At 36.5% G+C, this 18377-nt stretch overlaps 1 protein-coding gene across 14 annotated transcripts in view; it reads left to right on the top strand.

Annotated features, from left to right (window-relative positions):
• The window catches only part of REV1 (REV1 DNA directed polymerase), an 88634-nt gene that overhangs the window by 43848 nt on the left and 26409 nt on the right, over positions 1–18377 (top strand). For 6 of the 14 annotated variants that reach the window (XR_004443922.1, XM_033239018.1, XM_033239016.1 and 3 more), the window contains 5 exons: positions 2473–2625; positions 5928–6637; positions 9290–9397; positions 10769–10885; positions 15315–15423. Coding sequence is in view for 8 of the 14 variants with exons in the window: in XM_033239018.1 (XP_033094909.1) it covers positions 2473–2625; positions 5928–6637; positions 9290–9397; positions 10769–10885; positions 15315–15423 (1197 nt within the window). In the remaining 6 variants the exon portion in view is untranslated. Of the gene's footprint in view, positions 1–2472; positions 2626–5927; positions 6638–9289; positions 9398–10768; positions 10886–13293; positions 13494–15314; positions 15424–18377 lie in introns of those variants that run through there. The other 8 variants (XM_033239019.1, XM_033239021.1, XM_033239013.1 and 5 more) reach the window with 5 other exon arrangements.

Below are 18377 nucleotides of genomic sequence, written 5' to 3'. Positions count from 1 at the left end.
TTTTTATTATCCTCTCCTTTTGGTTTTGAAAGAATAGTAGAAAATGTCAGTACAGTTTCTTTGCGCTTAGGACAAGAGGGGAAATTAGTAAATGTGAGAAATTAATCCCAGAGAGATTTTTAAAAAGGTCTTATACAAATATGCTTTCAGATAATATTTCTGTCTGTATATCTGTAGATAGATAAATGGGTAAGCAGGGATAATTAGGAGTATACAACTGATAGATCAGTGGTTTAGGCTTCAGATTATAACTGACATTACTTGGCTAACATTACTATAGTGCGTTGGGCTTTAATTTGTTTTACTAAGTATCTCTGAGGATATCTGATTTGAGACTTGGAGTATTTAAATTAGCTGTCTAATTTTGTATCACTCTCCGTGGACTGACTTATGTAAGCCTAAGAATTCTGCGGGTGGCCACATGGCTCTTGTTAGGAGTTGGACAAGGCCTGACAGCCTTGTATATGATGAGTGCTGACCACAGAGAGCACCTGTAGAATCTGCATCACTCCAGCATGCTGTCAGTAGGGCAGGAAAAGCGAGCATGCTCATAGGGCACTTTGTTCGTTGCACTTTGGTTTTGCCTGAGATGTACAGCTGGCACAGTGGGTGTAGTTTCACTCTCTACTTATTTCTTAGTTACAGCTATCTATGATAAAGGATGGAAAGCTAAGATTAGGATTTTATTTTAGGTATTAAGTATCTGTACTTCTTTTGGCGGGGGAAGCAAGTGGGTTGATACACATAATACCACAGAGCAAAGATTTATAGTTAGGCAACTGAGACCAACTATTAAAGGTAGAAAAGGGCCAGGCGAGGTGGCTCACGCTTGTAATCCCAGCACTTTGGGAGGTGGAGGCGGGTGGATCACGAGGTCAGGAGATCGAGACCATCCTGGCTAACACGGTGAAACCCCGTCTCTAGTAAAAAAATACAACAAATTAGCTGGGCCTGGTGGCGGGTGTCTGTAGTCCCAGCTACTCGGGAGGCTGAAGCAGGAGAATGGCGTGAAGCCAAGATCATGCCACTGCACTCCAGCCTGGGCGACAGAGTGAGACTCCATCTCAAAACAAAGGAAGAAAAGTTGGTTTGAGGAAAAATAAAGTAAAAAATAGTCTAATTTTAGGATTTTGATTCTGATATTTGAATGTAACCTGAAATTTTGAATGTATTTGAATGTATTTTGAAGGTAACCTAAATTTCGATAAAACATTTAGCCTGCTAATAAATTCATTGGGTACATGTCTTGTGACTAGTATAGTATGTTCTTTACTATCATAATTTAGTAGTTATAGCATTTGATATAGTTTAAGGTACTTTAGGTAGAGTTTTTAAATATATATTGACATAATTATATAAAGGACATACTCTGTATCGTATATAGTTCCATTTTTAGAATCTGTTAGTATGTTTTCCTGTATTCCAAGTTGTTGACTCAGTTATTTTTAATTAGTATTCGGTAAGCTAATTCAGTCATTTCTTAAATGATTATTATTTTTAAAAAAGTTTTGTGAGGCACCATTTAAGAAAATGAAAATATCAAGTCTTAGATTTATGAGACAATAAGAAATGTATTTTTATCATATTATTTGTCAGTCTTTTTCTAAATAACTAAGTGATGATTCCTTGGTATATATTTTAGGTTTAAAATCCAGAGGTTGTTTTGAAATATTTTCTAATTTGTTAAAGGAGCTTGTTTTGAAATTTGGATGATAGCCTAAGAATATTGATTGATTGTTTTGAAATTTGAAGTGAAATGATAATATTAAAGGTAGAGTAGCCATATATAACTCAGTTTATTAGCAAGAAGATATCAGTTTAAGATACTGCAGTCAAATTAGTTGTAGTTCTGAAGTACACAAGGAAGTAGACATTTGGGAGCTTCGGTTACAGTGCTAGTACCACCTCGCACTATAATACTGGTGTTCCCTGCATTTGAGTGGTGATGTGTGATATGCTGTGAGGATGTACATGGTAGTTTTGGCCCCTGTAGAGTTCATATCTTCAAATGGCCTTAGCTCTTACCATCCCTGTATACATAAAAATAGTATAAATTATTACTCTTGAAGTTGAGAGTCTTTAATTTGTCCTATATTTTTATTAAGTTTCTGACATGAATTTGGAAATTGAAAATCCTTACTCAGTTTACTTATCCTGGAAAACCTTAATATATGAGATGAGATTTTGATGAAGTGTTAAAGATTCTGTCTTAACTGTTGACAGGGTGGTAAATATAAAGTAATGAGGATCAAAATATTGACTAGTTCAGCTCTGTGCTTGCAGTTTTTCCCCACTCTAAGATCATATTGTATTGGGACCACTAAAACCGAGCAAGAAGGAATAAACTAGGAAAACAGATGATGGCCTGTTGTTGGTGAAATACTGTATCTTTGAGGACATTGATTTTTTTTTTTCATGAAGCTCATTGTCACCAAATATGGAACTCTAAATTGATGTTGCTTTTTGTTTCAGCATCAAAGCTGGACGACTCCTTTCCTACATTCCGTATCAGCTATACACCAAGCAGTCCAGTGTGCAGAAAGGTCTCAGCTTTCATCCTGTATGCAGACCTGAGGATCCTGTGCCAGGTCCAAGCAGTATAGCCAAACAGTTCAACAACAGGGTGTAAGTTTGTCTAGTTGGTGATTACTGCAAAGCTGGGTTTTGTTTTTTGTTTGTTTTTTTTTTAAGACGGAGTTTCACTCTTGTTGCCCAGGCTGGAGTGCAATGGTACAATCTAGGCTCATTACAACCTCTGCCTCCAAGGTTCAAGTGATTATCCTGCCTCAGCCTCCCCCATTACTGGCGTGTGCCACCACACCTGGCTAATTTTTGTATTTTTAGTAGAAGTGGGGTTCCTCCATCTTGGCCAGGCTGGTCTCAAACTCCTGACCTTGTGATCTACCCTCCTCGACCTCCCAAAGTGCTGGGGTTACAGGCATGAGCCACCACACCTGGGCCGCAAAGCTGGTTTTTATCAGTGAGCATGGCCCCTGCTCTGTTACAGACAGACAGGAGCAGATACGAACCCTGGCCATTCACTTATAATGAGTATGTTGAAATATGTGTGTATGAGTGTCTTATCTAAAAATGAATTATTTTTATGATGAAAATTTCATACATGTAAGTAAGATTTTACATTCATACTAGTTTCTCACCTTAAGCTAGTGGATCTTAATTGTTAGTAAGTTTTTTCGTGGATTTTCATGAAAGTAATTATTTCCTCACAAGTAATTTGTATTGCTTTCTCAAAAACTGAACTAACTGCACCAGCTATATTTTTATTGTACTCCATGCGTAAAAAGACAATGAAAATGTTGACACTTCTGAATTATTTTTGAAAAATTCAAAATTCATAACTACAATTCTAAATATGTAAATATATAAATGGAAGTTTAGTTGGTGACCCTTGGTTATAGAATTGAGAGTGAATCTAGACTTTATTCCATGTGGCTTTTTTTTTTTAATATTGATACAAGCTTTAGTTGCAACCCTGGATAAATTGGTTTCACAATTAATTGGTGGGTTGCCTTACCTTGTATATCAGGTGGTTCATTTTGGTTAGCCTTCTCTTTATTTATTAAATTGCTTGCTTTGGGAGTTGGATATATATATTTTTTTCCGAAAAGACCAGGAGTCTAATTAATCTGAGAGGATCCAGTATCACTGCCTTCTGTAATTTTTGTTGTCATTTGTTATTTAACTTGTACTCACAAACGTATTCAAATATTTTTCATGTTACCTATAGCTTTTAATTTTTCTAATGTGGTATCAAGGTATATAGCAAATAATACCAGAAAACCTTTTCACAGAATACATAGCTTTATCTTTCTTTTCTTACCCACATTAATAAAAGTAGAAAATAGATAGGTTTTTTTCAAGATCTTCTTTGTGACACTTTTAGGAAGAAATTACCTATTAGATTTTACTTCTTAATACATTTATGCCATTGCCTAAGAAAAGTATCTCTACCCGTGATATTTCCAGTACAGCTACTTTGCAAATGTCCATTTGTCTAGGCTGAGAAACTATATAGTACAGGAAGAATGTATGTTAACAATGTATTTTCCTGCCAGTATATGGATTTCTGTTGGATGTGTTGCTATAATGCATGTAAAGGATCTTAATGTTTTTGACACAAAACTAGATGTAAGACTTTCTGACGTACATCACTTTTGTTGTTTTCTGGGGTTTTGGGGGGGCTATATTCAGTACATTTTGTACATTGAAATGCTCATCTGTGACATTTTGCTCCCTTGCATTCTCTTTATCTCAAGAGGCTGACTTTCTCTGCATGTGACAAATTAGATTTTCTTTTTTTCTTCTTTTAATCATATCCAGTTTGTCTTTTTCCCCTTCACTGGCATGATCATCTGTGAGGATGGCATCAACTTAGAGTTGCCTGTCACATTCCATGTGATGTTTAGCCACGGCCTGAGCTAACCCAGAAATGGGTCATCATCCAGCTTGTGGAGCTTTTCTGTGTAGTCAGGCTCTCATTACTGAGCAACCAAGTTGGTATTAGGATGAGGGACTTTCGGTGGAACCTGGTAATACTGTGGTAATTTCACCTGTGGCTTACTACTCTGTAGGGTAGCCCTACATCTGGAGCCTGCACTGTAATTGAATTAATGCTATGGACATTTGGACATTTCTAAGTAGAATGAATTACTGCTTTGTAATTCAGGTTTTTGTTTTTCTTACTTAGATGATTCTTGTGAATGCATTTCTAAACAAACGTCTAGAGGAGCCAGGATGTGACTTTAGCATAACATTTGTCATAGGTTCTGCGTTTATAAAGCTGTCATCAGGAAACTTGGTCCAGATTGCCTTGTACCACCCTGGCATCTAAATATGCATTTCTTAAAATGAAGTGCAATTTCCCTTGTCAATAAGGCAAGTGTCCTCATATTTCTGGGTGTAAATTTTACTGAATTACCCCCACACATTGACATGGCTTTACTTTTTGTCTACTTGTGCAACAATTAGCTCATTAATAGGTTAATCAATATAGTCACTTTTTTTCCTACTGAAACTAGCTGGTTTCATACTGGATTTAATGTGTCGAATAGTACCTTTCATTAAAACTGGAAGAAGAATTCAAGTAAGTTTTTAAAATCTATTTTTGTGAAAGTTATTTGTAGTATATTAATCAGCAGATATTTATTGACTGTGTAGTAAATGTCAAGCACTGTGCTTCAGAACTGGATATTTAGAGCTTATAGATTCCAATGAATTCTTTATGGGAAAAATAATTGAAAAGTTTTTTGGGTTTTTCTTCAGCCATGAGAAAGATTCTATTTTATTTCTTCTTTGGTACTATCTGAAGTGAAAATAAAAAACAAACAAACAAAAAACACCTAAAGGGCTGTTAATATTCTAGATTTTTTCTAGTTACCTTGCTACTTTTGCAAAGAATGATCTTTTGTCAAATCAGAATATAAAGTTTGTGGTTTAATTTTCAGGGTTTTTTTTCATTGTCAATATTCAATATAAGAATTTCCTGGCTGGGCGAGGTGGCTCAAGCCTGTAATCCCAGCATTTTGGGAGGTCGAGGCAGGCGGATCACGAGGTCAGGAGGTCGAGACCATCCTGGCTAACACGGTGAAACCCCATCTCTACTAAAAATACAAAAAGAAATTAGCCGGGCGTGGTGGCGGGCGCCTGTAGTCCCAGCTACTCCAGAGGCTGAGGCAGGGGAATGGCGTGAACCTGGGAAGTCGTGCTTGCAGCGAGCTGAGATTGCGCCACTGCACTCCAGCCTGGGCAACAGAGTGAGACCCCGTCTAAAAAAAAAAAAAAGTTTCCTGTTTCTAAAGAGAGAAATACCAAACAAAGTGTGTACCACTAAGAAAATGTTGAAATGAAAAAATTGTTTTAACCTAAAAGTCAGACATTATTAACTTAAAATTTTTTTCCTGCTTTAGAAATCATATCGTTAAGAAGATTGAAACAGAAAATGAAGTCAAAGTCAATGGCATGAACAGTTGGAATGAAGAAGACGAAAATAATGATTTTAGTTTTGTGGATCTGGAACAGACCTCTCCAGGAAGGAAACAGAATGGAATTCCTCATCCCAGAGGCAGCACTGCCATTTTTAATGGACACACTTCTAGCTCTAATGGTGCCTTAAAGACACAGGATTGCTTGGTGCCCATGGTCAACAGTGTTGCCAGCAGGCTTTCTCCAGCCTCTTCCCAGGAGGAGGATAAGGCTGAGAAGAGCAGCACTGATTTCAGAGACTGCACTCTGCAGCAGTTGCAGCAAAGCACCAGAAACACAGATGCTTTGTGGAATCCACACAGAACTAATTCTTTCTCATTATCAGCTTTGCACAGTAACACTAAAATCAATGGTGCTCACCACTCCACTGTTCAGGGGCCTTCAAGCACAAAAAGCACTTCTTCAGTATCTACTCTTAGCAAGGCAGCACCTTCAGTGCCATCCAAACCTTCAGACTGCAATTTTATTTCAAACTTCTATTCTCATTCAAGACTGCATCACATATCAATGTGGAAGTGTGAATTGACTGAGTTTGTCAGTACCCTACAAAGACAAAGTAATGGTATCTTTCCAGGAAGGGAAAAGTTAAAAAAAATGAAAACAGGCAGGTCTACACTTGTTGTAACTGACACAGGTAGATACTTACTAAAATTGTTTTCTTAAGACACAGTCACGCTTGATCATTTTGCTCTTATGCTATTATTGGTATTTCTGGTCAATATGAAGTTTTCATAATATAAAAGTCTCAGAATGTCAAGTCATGTAATCTACAGTAAGCATAACATTATAGAAAGCTTATTTATTAAAATGTTTTTAAAACAATTAGATTTATTTGTGGCTGACTGAAAATTTTCAGAGAATTTAAACAGTAAGATGGTTGGGATTCTGAGCATTCATTCCTCATGTAGACCTTATCAGTTGGTGAAGTTTTGAACTGTGTTAATATAACATCTATCCCGTGCTTAACCAACCCTGTAAGAATGCAATTGGTTTGATAAGAGTAATTGTTAATTTCTAGAAGTTTGCATCATAATGATTTTTTAAATCAGTTTTGACATAGAGCTGTTATAATTAACAGTGGTAAACTTTCAGTGAGGTTGACATCTAAGTGCATTGGTTCATTGTATTTTGAATTTTAATACTTTCCTTGTTACCAAAAACAAATGCAAACACAGTAGCAGACTGTGTTTCTGTGCCAGTCATAAATTAGTATCCGGTTTGAAGTTTTAGTTCCTTTTACAGATTATAGGATTTTTTTATGGGGAGAGACCTCAGAGATTAATACTGTCCTTTAATTTATAGCTGTGGAAACTGAGGTATGGGGAGAAGCTCATGGTTCTGTCCTAGAAAGTGATAGAGACTCTATGTGGGGTGTTTTCTGTTATGTTTTACTGAGTTTGATGTATTCCTACGTACTTTTAGTCAAAAAATGCTTTTTGGTATTTAGGAAATATTTCAGAATAATACAGATATTAGATTATCCTTACATCATGTCTTGGCCTTGTTACCTGAAGGTTATTTAATTCTGAATGCTTCAAAGAACTATGATTAATTAGTTCTATGAATGGGAATAAAATGAGAAATTTTGTTATTGTGTGAAAGCATTTGGTAGATATTTGGCGTATGCATTCCGTACTACTTGAATGTTTAAAAGCATTATTTTGAGTTGCTTGCATTATGTTTATGTGATACTTTGAAAAATACTTCTATACAGCAGAATTGTGATTATTTTATAAATCATTTGAGATAATATAGAGGGTAGTAAGGAAGTACCTGGCTTTGGACTTAGATAGTTTAGCATGAATCTGAATCCTTACTCTGCCACTCTTATGCTGCAGGACTATGGACAAGTTAGTTCACCTCTCTGAGTCTTAGTTTTCTTTATGAAGAGAAGTGATAGATAGTCCACGATGTTTGCCTCGTGGGGTTGTGAGCTTAAGAATACATGAGCAGGCTGGGCACAGTGGCTCATGCCTGTAATTCCCACACTTTGGGAGGCTGAGGCAGGAGGATTGCTTGAGCCCAGGAGTTCAAGACCAACCTGGGCAACACAGTGAGACCCTGTCTCTGTCAAAAAGAAAAAAAAATTAGCTGGGCGTGGTGGCAGGGGCCTGTGGTCCCAGCTACTTGGGAGGCTGAGGTGGGAGGATTGTTTGAGCCCTGGAGGTTAAGGCTGCAGATTCCACCACTGCACTTCAGATGGGGGCAACACAGTGAGACCCTATCTCAAAAAAAAAAAGTAGTGGGGAGAACTAGGTACATGCTATCGCAGGCACAGTTTGGTAAATGGAGTGGTCCAAAACTGTTAGGGGATATCTGTTTTTGGAAGCCTATTATAAAGACTAACCCTCAGTACTAATATTTTTAAGCCTGAGAAAAACTCCTTTATGAGATCAGAACTTTTTACAAGCTCAGGGTTCTTATTTCCAGAGCTTGTGTATCTTAGAGGACCAGAGGAAAAGGCAAAGGATGAGACAGATAATAGAAGAAAGCTCTGCTTGTGCCTAGATTAGGGTTAAAATGACCCTGATGAATCTCAGTGTAGCACAGGATGATTAGAAGCTTTTGTCCTTAGGTGAGGACACTCGCCTTCATCTCCTTAAATGTGGTCTGTGTCATTCAGCTCTGATCTTTTAATAGTATTTAATGGCATAAGGGTAAAAATTTACAGATTTATATTTTATAGACTGTTTTTCAAGTACTTAGAACAGCAACATGGTAGTTTAAAGGCTCAGAAATCAGACTGCTTGGGACAGAATCACAGCTCAACCACTTAATAATAGGCTGTGTGACTTAAACCTGTAGTCTACAGAATGGAGATGATACGATTACCTACCACATAGTTGCGAGAATTTAAATAAATACATACATGTAAACCTCTTAACAGCAGTGCCTGACACCTGCCAAGCACTGGATAATAGTAGCCATTTTTATTGTTGTTATTTTATCCAGGCGTGTTTGTAGATTGCATGGAATAATGATCATCAAGATAAGTTTTACTTAGCTTCATGTAACTAAATGTATGCCAACATCTTTGTATTTTTATAAAATAATCAGCACAATGAAATAATTTTAAGATGTACTTTTTGACAAACTAATTAGAGACTTAATTAAATTTGGCTTCTCTTGAGGTGATAGCAATAATCTGTAGTCAATTCTGGTTTTTTAAAAAGACTCCATTCTGCGTGTAAGCATGTTTTAAATATAGTTTCTAAAATTAACTAGACCTGATGTTTTAAATAATAAAAATTAGCTTTGGGTTTGAATGCTGTCTTTTTCCTTCTAGGAGATATGTCAGTATTGAATTCTCCCAGACATCAGAGCTGTATAATGCATGTTGATATGGATTGCTTCTTTGTATCAGTGGGTATACGAAATAGACCAGATCTCAAAGGTCTGTATTCTTGCTTACGTTTTAAGAAAATTGATATATTGTTGTAAATACATATTCAAAGAGATTACAAAATCTCTTTTAAAAAAATTGTGATTTTTCTTGGGAAAATCAGTTCTCCCGAATTTCTGTATTCAATTATCAAGGAAGGTATAGGGGAATTAGAGTTTTTCTTTCTCCCTGTAGAGATCTGCAGGGAACAATATTCATCTTCCGCTGAAGGATATGTCATCGAAGACTAATGTAGGCAGGATCTGTATTGAGCATTTTCTAAATTTGTATTTGTATTCCTTGTTAATGAATGGAAATTTTATGGTGGCTCTTGTCTGTGAGACTTGGGTCATTATGCTTTCTCTTTTGAGCAAATAACTTGATTAACTGTCCTGATGCCCATGAACATCCCAGCATTTTGATTGTAGGATAATTTTGCATTATTGAATATTGCTAAAATATGTTAAGTCGTGTGGACAGTCTTTGTCTTAGTGAAATTGCAGATGTTTCTGAACTAGTCAGTACTTTAAAAAGCATACATTCTGGGTTTTCCAGTGTTTGCCTCTGTCTGAAAGAGACAACTTAGTGTTTTCTTCTCTTATATAAGGAATCACTGTGGCACAGAAGCTGCTGTGTTAAAACCAGGACTTTATTTTTGTCATGGGTAGTGGTTCCTCAGCTCTGAAAGGAATTTTTAGAATGTTAAATAATTGATTTTCATAGAGTAACTTTTTAATGCATTGTTGATTTATTTCTTGGTCCTCAAAATAATGCATTCGGTAAATATATATTTATCCATGCTGTTGCTTTACAAATTTAGAGTAATCTTGTAACTTAACACACATACAAAAGGACATGATACAGGAAAGTAAGTTTATACTAAAGCAAAAATTGAGGGGCTGTATGCTCATGTTTGATAATGTGGTAGGTCAGATTGTGATTCCGATGTGTATGTATTTAGTTTCTGTTGCTGTAAAATTGAGAGAGAAGTATAGATGTTAACTCTAGAAATACAAAAAAAGTATACTTAGTGTTTCTTTCCCCACCACTTAACGTCTGAATCTAGGGTCTTGAGTTGCCTGTTTTCTACAATACGAAATCAAACAAAAACCCTGGAAGGCTGAATTGACTGCTGCTTTCAGGCTGAAAAAATGTATCAAAATGGTCACAAATAATTGGCTTTTTTGGAGGTGCTGAGAAACTTAGATGACATTTACATGGTGATTGATAGTCTTTAAAGTAATAGCTTCTTTAAGGATTAATATCTAAGTAAAGGTAAAGAAAAAAAAGGCATGTTTTAAAAATCCTTTGAAAAATTTTTGCTTACATGTTGTTAACATTCCTGTACCCATATACAGAAATAATTTAATATTTTCCTCACAGGCAAACCAGTGGCTGTTACAAGTAACAGAGGCACAGGAAGGGCACCTTTACGTCCTGGCGCTAACCCCCAGCTGGAGTGGCAGTATTACCAGAATAAAATCCTGAAAGGCAAAGCAGGTACAAATGAGCTGTCTTTGAAGTCTTAGTGCTCCTGTGGACGGCTTCTGGATTTTGCTATTGGCATGGTTGTTACAGAAATGAGAGCAGAGTTGTAGCAATTAGCTTTTTCATTCAGGGCTTTTAAGGATATCACTGTTAGGTTTTGTTGAATTAGAGGGTGACATTTTCCTGAAATAGAGTGTGAAGAGTGTTTTACAAGATATGATTGATTTGCTTTGTATAAATTTAGATTGGGGATAAAAATCATGGGCATAATTTAAAGAAGCCTCTGTCTATTGTGAGAGTTAATTACTGGTCATTTGGTTATTGCATCACAGTAAGAATGTTAAAGTTTGTGTTGCTCAAGATACTTGTATGAGGAAGTAGGATAACAAACAGTAGAAATTTTAATGTATTGGAATTAAAAGTGAACACCGGTAATCATTCTCCATATCCTTTAGTGAACCTATTTGTTATGAGATATAACCTTGTTGCCTCTCTTGACTTTTTAATTTTGGATATTATTAAGCAAAATCATAAGTTGTACTAGTCATGATACTTATTAAGATTTTCATGTGTCTATTACTTTCTTCCCCTGAGTAAACTCGCTGAGAAATGTTTTCTTAGAAATTAAAATTTTTAAATAATTGATTTGTTTTCTCATGGTTGTTTTGCAAAGCCAAAGAGAATTTTTTTAATTAGTTTCTCAGAAATATATTACCCAGAAAGTAGTCAGAAGTTAGATATACAGTGAAATGGAAAGCATGCAGTCTAGTTTTATTGCAATTATTTCAGTGCCCTTGTTGTCAGTTATAAAACGTTAGGCTTACTTGTCACAATGACTCCAATGAAATTAAGGCAAAAGGAAAGCCAGCGAACATCTCTGAGGACCTTTTTTGGGATTATAGTCTTTTTGTTGGTTTTGATCATCTGTTTATGTGGTCTTAAGTACAAAAGAACATAATTGTAGATACATGTTTACGCTTTGTGTGTACATTTATTTCCAAGTTTTATAAATGTTTTCTTGGTCTTTAAATCTTTGCAGAGATTTTTGAGATTCTAGAATTTTGTGTGTCCTGAGTAGGTGTGGAGTAGCTGTTACTGAACTTGACATTTAGTTGTATTATGGTATAGGTAGTGTAAGTATTGGTAGTATGGTTTTTGTGGTAGGTTGGTTTTTCTTTTTGTATTTTCTGTGTGCTATTAAACAGGTGAAATCTTAAGTTCTAGAAAATAAGAAATAAATAGCTTAAGGAAGTACACAATACTTGTCATATATTAGGCATTTATGAAATACTAAAGAATGTTGAAAGAAGAAAAACCACCATGTATATACGTGCAGTAGCATCTTCAGTGCTCAGAGTCTCTCTGGTGGGTAGTCTTGTTACACACGTCCTTTTATCGGCAGTCTACATTTAAAATTTTGACCTTGACAAGCTCACATTCCTTAGGAGTAGCAGAGAGCTAGTTCTCTTTTGTCTTTTCTTCTGTTACAATCTTACTATAAATGGTTTATTAACACAATAGTGTCATTGGTTACTTAATTGTCTTCATCAGTTTAGTCACCTAATTTTTACAACGTTTTAATGACCTTCTATAATCACATCCCCTTCGCATCTAAATGTGGGTGGTAAACCAGAAGGGAAATATTGGGAGAAATATTTAAATTTCACTTGCCATTGAAAACTGTCAAAAGGAGATTGTCCCGTCACTAGAAAAGGTGATATGACAGTTTGTATTTTATACTCTTTAACTTGATGTCATTTACTTTTATATCCTAAGCTTTTTCGTGCATTAGGAGCTCACCAGAATATTTGCTGCATATAAAATGAATAGATTATCCTTTATTATAAAATTTGATTACAACTAAGCTTGTGCTCAGAACTTTTTTCACTGCTTTTGTTCCTCTTTGCTTGTTATTCCCTGATCTTTCTTTCTCTGGGTCATTATCAGACATGGCACCAAATAGAAAAATATTGAGGATCGGTTTAGGAATTAGAATCTTTGGCTTCTGTGCACTAGCTTTGAAAAAAAAAAAAGATCAGTCTAATGTTTGGCTTATATGTCTAGACAACGTATGAGGACAAATAGCATCCTTAGTCCTTTTTGAAACTTGAGTTTCTTAGCTGTCATATCCAAAAGCTCTTTAATTAGACCAGTGCAACCAGGGTATCTCATCCATCCATGACTTCTTTTGGAGGCTGCTTCCTGAGCAATGCTCAGTAGTGGCACTTCTCATTGATGATCTCATTGTTTGGAACAATTTATGCTCCACATTTCATGGTTGGGGCCTTTTACCCCTTCCTGGATTTCCAGGATACAGATGTTTTCTGTCCCATCGACAGCTTCAGTTTTCATTCTAAAGAACAACAGTTTTAAAAATCGTATTAGTCATAGATTTATTCTCAGCGATTTCTTTTTCACAGACTTGGGTCCTGGCCTCTGATTTCTCCAACCGTTTCTCCACATTCTCCATGTGCCCGTCTAGTTTGTCGAGTTTTGATGAGCAGTTCTCTACTTTGCCCTCCAGTGAGGACAGTGTGTCCCTGCATTTCCCTGAATCTCACATGAAGCAACTCACTCCGCTCGTGGAGGGACCCACGCATTCTGCTGCACTGTGGAACAGGTCAGCCAGCCCAATGGAGAGGAACACAATGGTGCTGCCTCTCAGGCCAGGGCATTGGGGGCGCATGGACCACAGAGACTGTTCTCTCCTCAAGCATAAGTTTTCTGTTATTTTCAAGACAGTATCTTAGATAACTAGCCCCTCAGATATCCAAGTCAGGTAATTCTCCAACTTGTAAGGCATAGCTCATGGTTACACCATGGTTACAGACCGTTGGTTGTGGCTGTTCAAGCTTCAGCACTCCTTTTTTTGGGGTCTAGTAGCACCCTCTGTTGAAGAGTGATACTGACAGTCCTGAAATTCTTCCAGTTTTTCAGCTTAGATGAATGGACTATTAAAATTTATATTTAGCCTTTTAAAACCGTCCAGAAACACTGGGTAGTCTGCTTGGGATTCTGTCTTTAATTTGTAATAGTATAGCTAGCATATGTTACTCATATGTCAGAAACTATCGCTCACATTACACACTCTGCTGTTTTGAAGCAAGTAGGATTTGACCCCACTGAGATGCCAATCAGTTTGATTTGCATTTATGCTGTGTATATATGGTTGCTGAAATCCAGAAATGCTTGTATGGGTTGCATAGTTAGATGAAAGATGTTGATGATTACTAGTCAAACCAGGAAGAGTTGTTTAAGCCCATGAAGCCAGAGACTTTGCCAGTTTTCCTGGTGGTGCATTAACTTGGCTGACTTTTCACAGAACAGTAAATCTGAAATAAACAGAAGAGAAATGCTGGGTTTGTTAGTTATGTATTGTTACAGTGTACTCACAATAGATTTGTCTGGAATAGCTGAAGTGATATATTTTGGCTTTGTTTTACTAATGGTATTTTTGTTTATAATAGTAGAGATGTGGCTGAGATTGTGGTTTTAGAATGTGGTTTTTTTTTTTTTTTTTTAACAGCTTACTCTTCTTGGAACCTAATAGTAGTATCCCAAGAGACCTACAATGAAGTTGTGTTTTAATTTATTTCTTAATTACTAGTGAAGCTAAAGGTGGGAAAGGAAGTAAAGTGGCATGCAGCCAGTAGGCTCTCCAGATTGTATGCTTTTGTATTCTTGTGTAAAGTTGTAAATTTGGTTCGGATATTAAGAGATGCTGGTAAGCCACACTGAGCTCCAGTTGTGTTTCCTGAAGCATCGATACTCTGATCACACTTGAATGTTTTTAATTGAACATGCATTATTAAACCAAAATACAGTTACCTATAGCAGGGGATAATGTGATGTGTGTTCAAAAGAAAAAGCTTGAATTTAGGATGAAACCTCTTCATGGTTTGTGACCTACTAAATTATTGTTTGATCAGATAGATGGTAGGAATTACATGTTTGTTGTACATGTTAATTAGCTTTAAGTTTTGCAGATAGTTCTTTTAGGAAACAGCAACGAATATTCAGAGAAATTTATATTTTTCATTAACTTTTCCCCATTACCGAGAGCTGTACAGTCCTTGTAAGGTTATAGGAGGGAGTTCATCTCCCTGATCACTTCTCATCCATGTCCACCTCAAGGGACTGTGTGTTATAGGATATTCTATATTTATCTTCTGGTGTATTTAAAAAAAAAAAAAACAAAACTCCCAGGACACTTTGAATTTATTATAAGTTTTTATCTGCTGATGAAGAATATAATGGAAGCAAACCATTTTAGAGTTACAGAGTTTTCTTGTATTAGATAAGGAGATAATGCCAATAGAGATAACTGTATTTGGAATTTACTAAACATTTTTATATAAAAGTAATGGAAAACAAATTTCTTGAAAAAGTTAGGGAAAATCAGTTTATAATATATAACCATTAATTTTTTTAATTTTTAAAGCAGATATACCAGATTCATCACTGTGGGAGAATCCAGATTCTGCACAAGCAAATGGAATTGATTCTGTTTTGTCAAAGGCTGAAATTGCATCTTGTAGTTATGAGGCCAGGTATGTAGAAGTTATGTGTTATAATTCTTAATGAATAATTTGGTTAATTATTTTTATATAATTTTTTGAACTGTAATCTTTTGAAGTAGATTCAGACCTGCCAGTCAGGCCAGTGATTTAAACATTACAGACGTGTTATGGAAATAAATGGTTTTTATCCTTAATCATTTAATTTATGCCCCCCACAACCCCTCACCAGTGCTAGATAACTTTAAACAAACAGCTTAGTAGTTCCCTGATGAGAACCAATAGGTCCTGTAGTAGGAACCAAAAGAAATTGGGGATTGTCATTTTTATTGTCTTTTGAAGCATGAAATAAAAGAATTAGATTGTTTTTGAATGGAAGAGGACTTTAATATTTATTTACTCTAATCTTTTGTTTTTATTGCTAAGAAAAATCTCTTGTAATCTATTCTTCCTGATACTCAGTTTTTTTAATGTTAAAACCCAATTGCCTATTCAATTGTAAGTAATTTAATTATTAGCATTCTTAATATTTCTTCACTTAAAAGTGGTAATAGTGTTGTCAGTTTGTTAGCACCAACTTTTTGAATAGGTCTTTATCTTATAGTGATCTGAAACCATAATTATAATTGGCTGTTTCAGTGTAGGAAGAAACATACACATATATATAATTCCTTATAATTGAAAAAATCTTTTTGAAATAATTGGAATAGTAAAAGTAGAGGGAGTAATAATTAAAAAGAGAAGTCTTAATTTTTTTTTTTCCCTGTTGACCGAACGCAGACATTTTTACCTGTATAACACAGCAAGCCCTTACACATAGCCGGCAAGTGTTAAAGTATTCAATAATTTCAAAACGAAACAGTCTTAGATCAGTTACATTTTTTTTGTTTTTTTTTTTTTGAGACGGAGTCTCGCTCTGTCGCTCAGGCTGGAGTGCAGTGGCGCCATCTCAGCTCGTTGCAAGCTCTGCCTTCAGGGTTCACGCCATTCTCCTGCCTCAGCCTCCCTAGTAGCTGGGATTACAGGTGCCCGCCACCACGCCCAGCTAATTTTTTTGTATTTTTTTTAGTAGAGACAGGGTTTCACCTTGTTAGCCAGGATGGTCTGGATCTCCTGGCCTCGTGATCCACCCGCCTCAGCCTCCCAAAGTGCTGGGATTACAGGCTTGAGCCAGCGCGCCCGGCCCAGTTACATCTTTTTAATCTTGATTCAAAGTTGTGGCTATTCAGGCATCTAATCTGAAGAAAAGATATTTGAACTCAGCATCGTCTAATCATAATAGTTTTTTTAAAATTTGCTAATTATTTTATTTAAAGTATATTTAAGTAAAAGCATTAAGTTTAAACATGCATGCTTATATTTTAAATTGTTTTCCATTCATGACATGCCAGACTTTTCCTCCCAGGCTAACTTTGCCTTTCTCATAAACAGAATTATGTTCTAATGGTTTTCATTGTCACTTGATGCTGTGGCCAAGGAATTGAAACTCAACTTTAAATGATAAGTCAAATACAAATACGTTTTGAATTGTTATACTGCTTTTTATTAGCACAGGCACTCTAGAGCTGAGTTTATGTTGTGCTCAGTAGGCTAGTCTCTTTTTTCCTACTAAGTTATTGAATGGTGGCCTGGACTTCAGATGGCTAGACAGTTACGTGCAGTATCTGGAGGGTGTGATGAAGCCCAGAAATATTCCCAGTCCTTGAATTTCGCTAGTTGGTAAAATGCAAGCTTCGTTTACCCTTGCTAGGCTGCCTCTGCAGGGTCTCCCTTTGTACCTTCATACCCAGTCCCCACCAAGATGAATGCTGGCTGGGAAGCAGGACTGCCTCCAGGTGAAAGTGTCACCAGCTCTGGTGGCTTTGGACTCCAGGAGCCACAATTGTGTCTAGGCACTAGGCTTCTGTTGGGTCTTTGGATGGTGCATTTGTATTTATCCACGGATGGTGACTGTCAAGCTTCATGCCTTGCAAAATAATTGGGGTGACAATATATGACGACAGAATACTATATAGTGAGCCATTCAAGTGCCACTTAAGTGCAGATGTTTAAGAAGATCCATAAAGTGTTGAAAATGAATTTAACTTGAAGAAAAAAAGTGCAACCATGAGATTTTTGTCCCTTAATTGTAATTTTCTGTTTTCTAGAAGACTATTCCTAATGAAAGTTTCTAGAAAATAGTTTCTGGATACTTGTTTTGTGGCCATCCAATGGGTTATATTTTCCTTATCTGAGGAAAATTTTTTTAACAGGTACAAGTAGTTGCATAAGAGAAATGTTTCTGAGTTTGGAGTGGGGGCTAGATTGTGGGGATGATCTGCTCAGTTTTATGCACTGGTGAGTTTTCACTATACATAGCCTAGTAACGGGGCCAGCAAAGGATAGAATGTGAATATGAAATGGTAGAAATACAAGGTAGAATGTGTATATGTGGGTCATAGTTTGCACTGCTGTTAGTAGTTGGCCTATACTTAACAGTAGAGAGCAAATTTGTATGGAATAAATGAGAAGAATGCAGATTGTACATGAATAGGTAATGATACACAGGTATCCTAGAATCATAGATTTTTAAAGTCAAATAAGTTCTGAACCCTATTTTCATGTGCTTTTGTAAGGACCCACTACCTTTCTTACTTTATGGATGTATTTTAGTATGTAGAATGGACAGTGATAGTGGTTTGATGGCAATTTTTTTTTCCTCCTGGAGACGAAGTCTTGCTCTGTTGCCCAGGCTGGAGTGCAGTGGTCCTTTCTTGGCTCACTGCAACCCCTGCCTCCCAGGTTGAAGCAATTCTCCTGCCTCAGCCTCCCAAGTAGCTGGGATTACAGGCTCCCGCCACAACGCCTAGCTAATTTTTGTATTTTTAGTAGAGGTAGGGTTTCACCATCTTGGCCAGGGTGGTCTTGAACTCCTGACCTCGTGATCCGCTCGCCTTGGCCTCCCAAAGTGCTGGGATTACAGGCGTGAGCCACCGCAGCCGGCCAGC

Source organism: Trachypithecus francoisi, unplaced genomic scaffold (assembly GCF_009764315.1).
Source record: "Trachypithecus francoisi isolate TF-2019V2 unplaced genomic scaffold, Tfra_2.0 Lachesis_group17, whole genome shotgun sequence".
Classification (NCBI taxonomy): Eukaryota; Metazoa; Chordata; class Mammalia; order Primates; family Cercopithecidae; genus Trachypithecus; species Trachypithecus francoisi.
The sequence above is the reverse complement of the archived record's forward strand: the minus strand, read 5'-3'. Positions and strand labels throughout refer to the sequence as shown.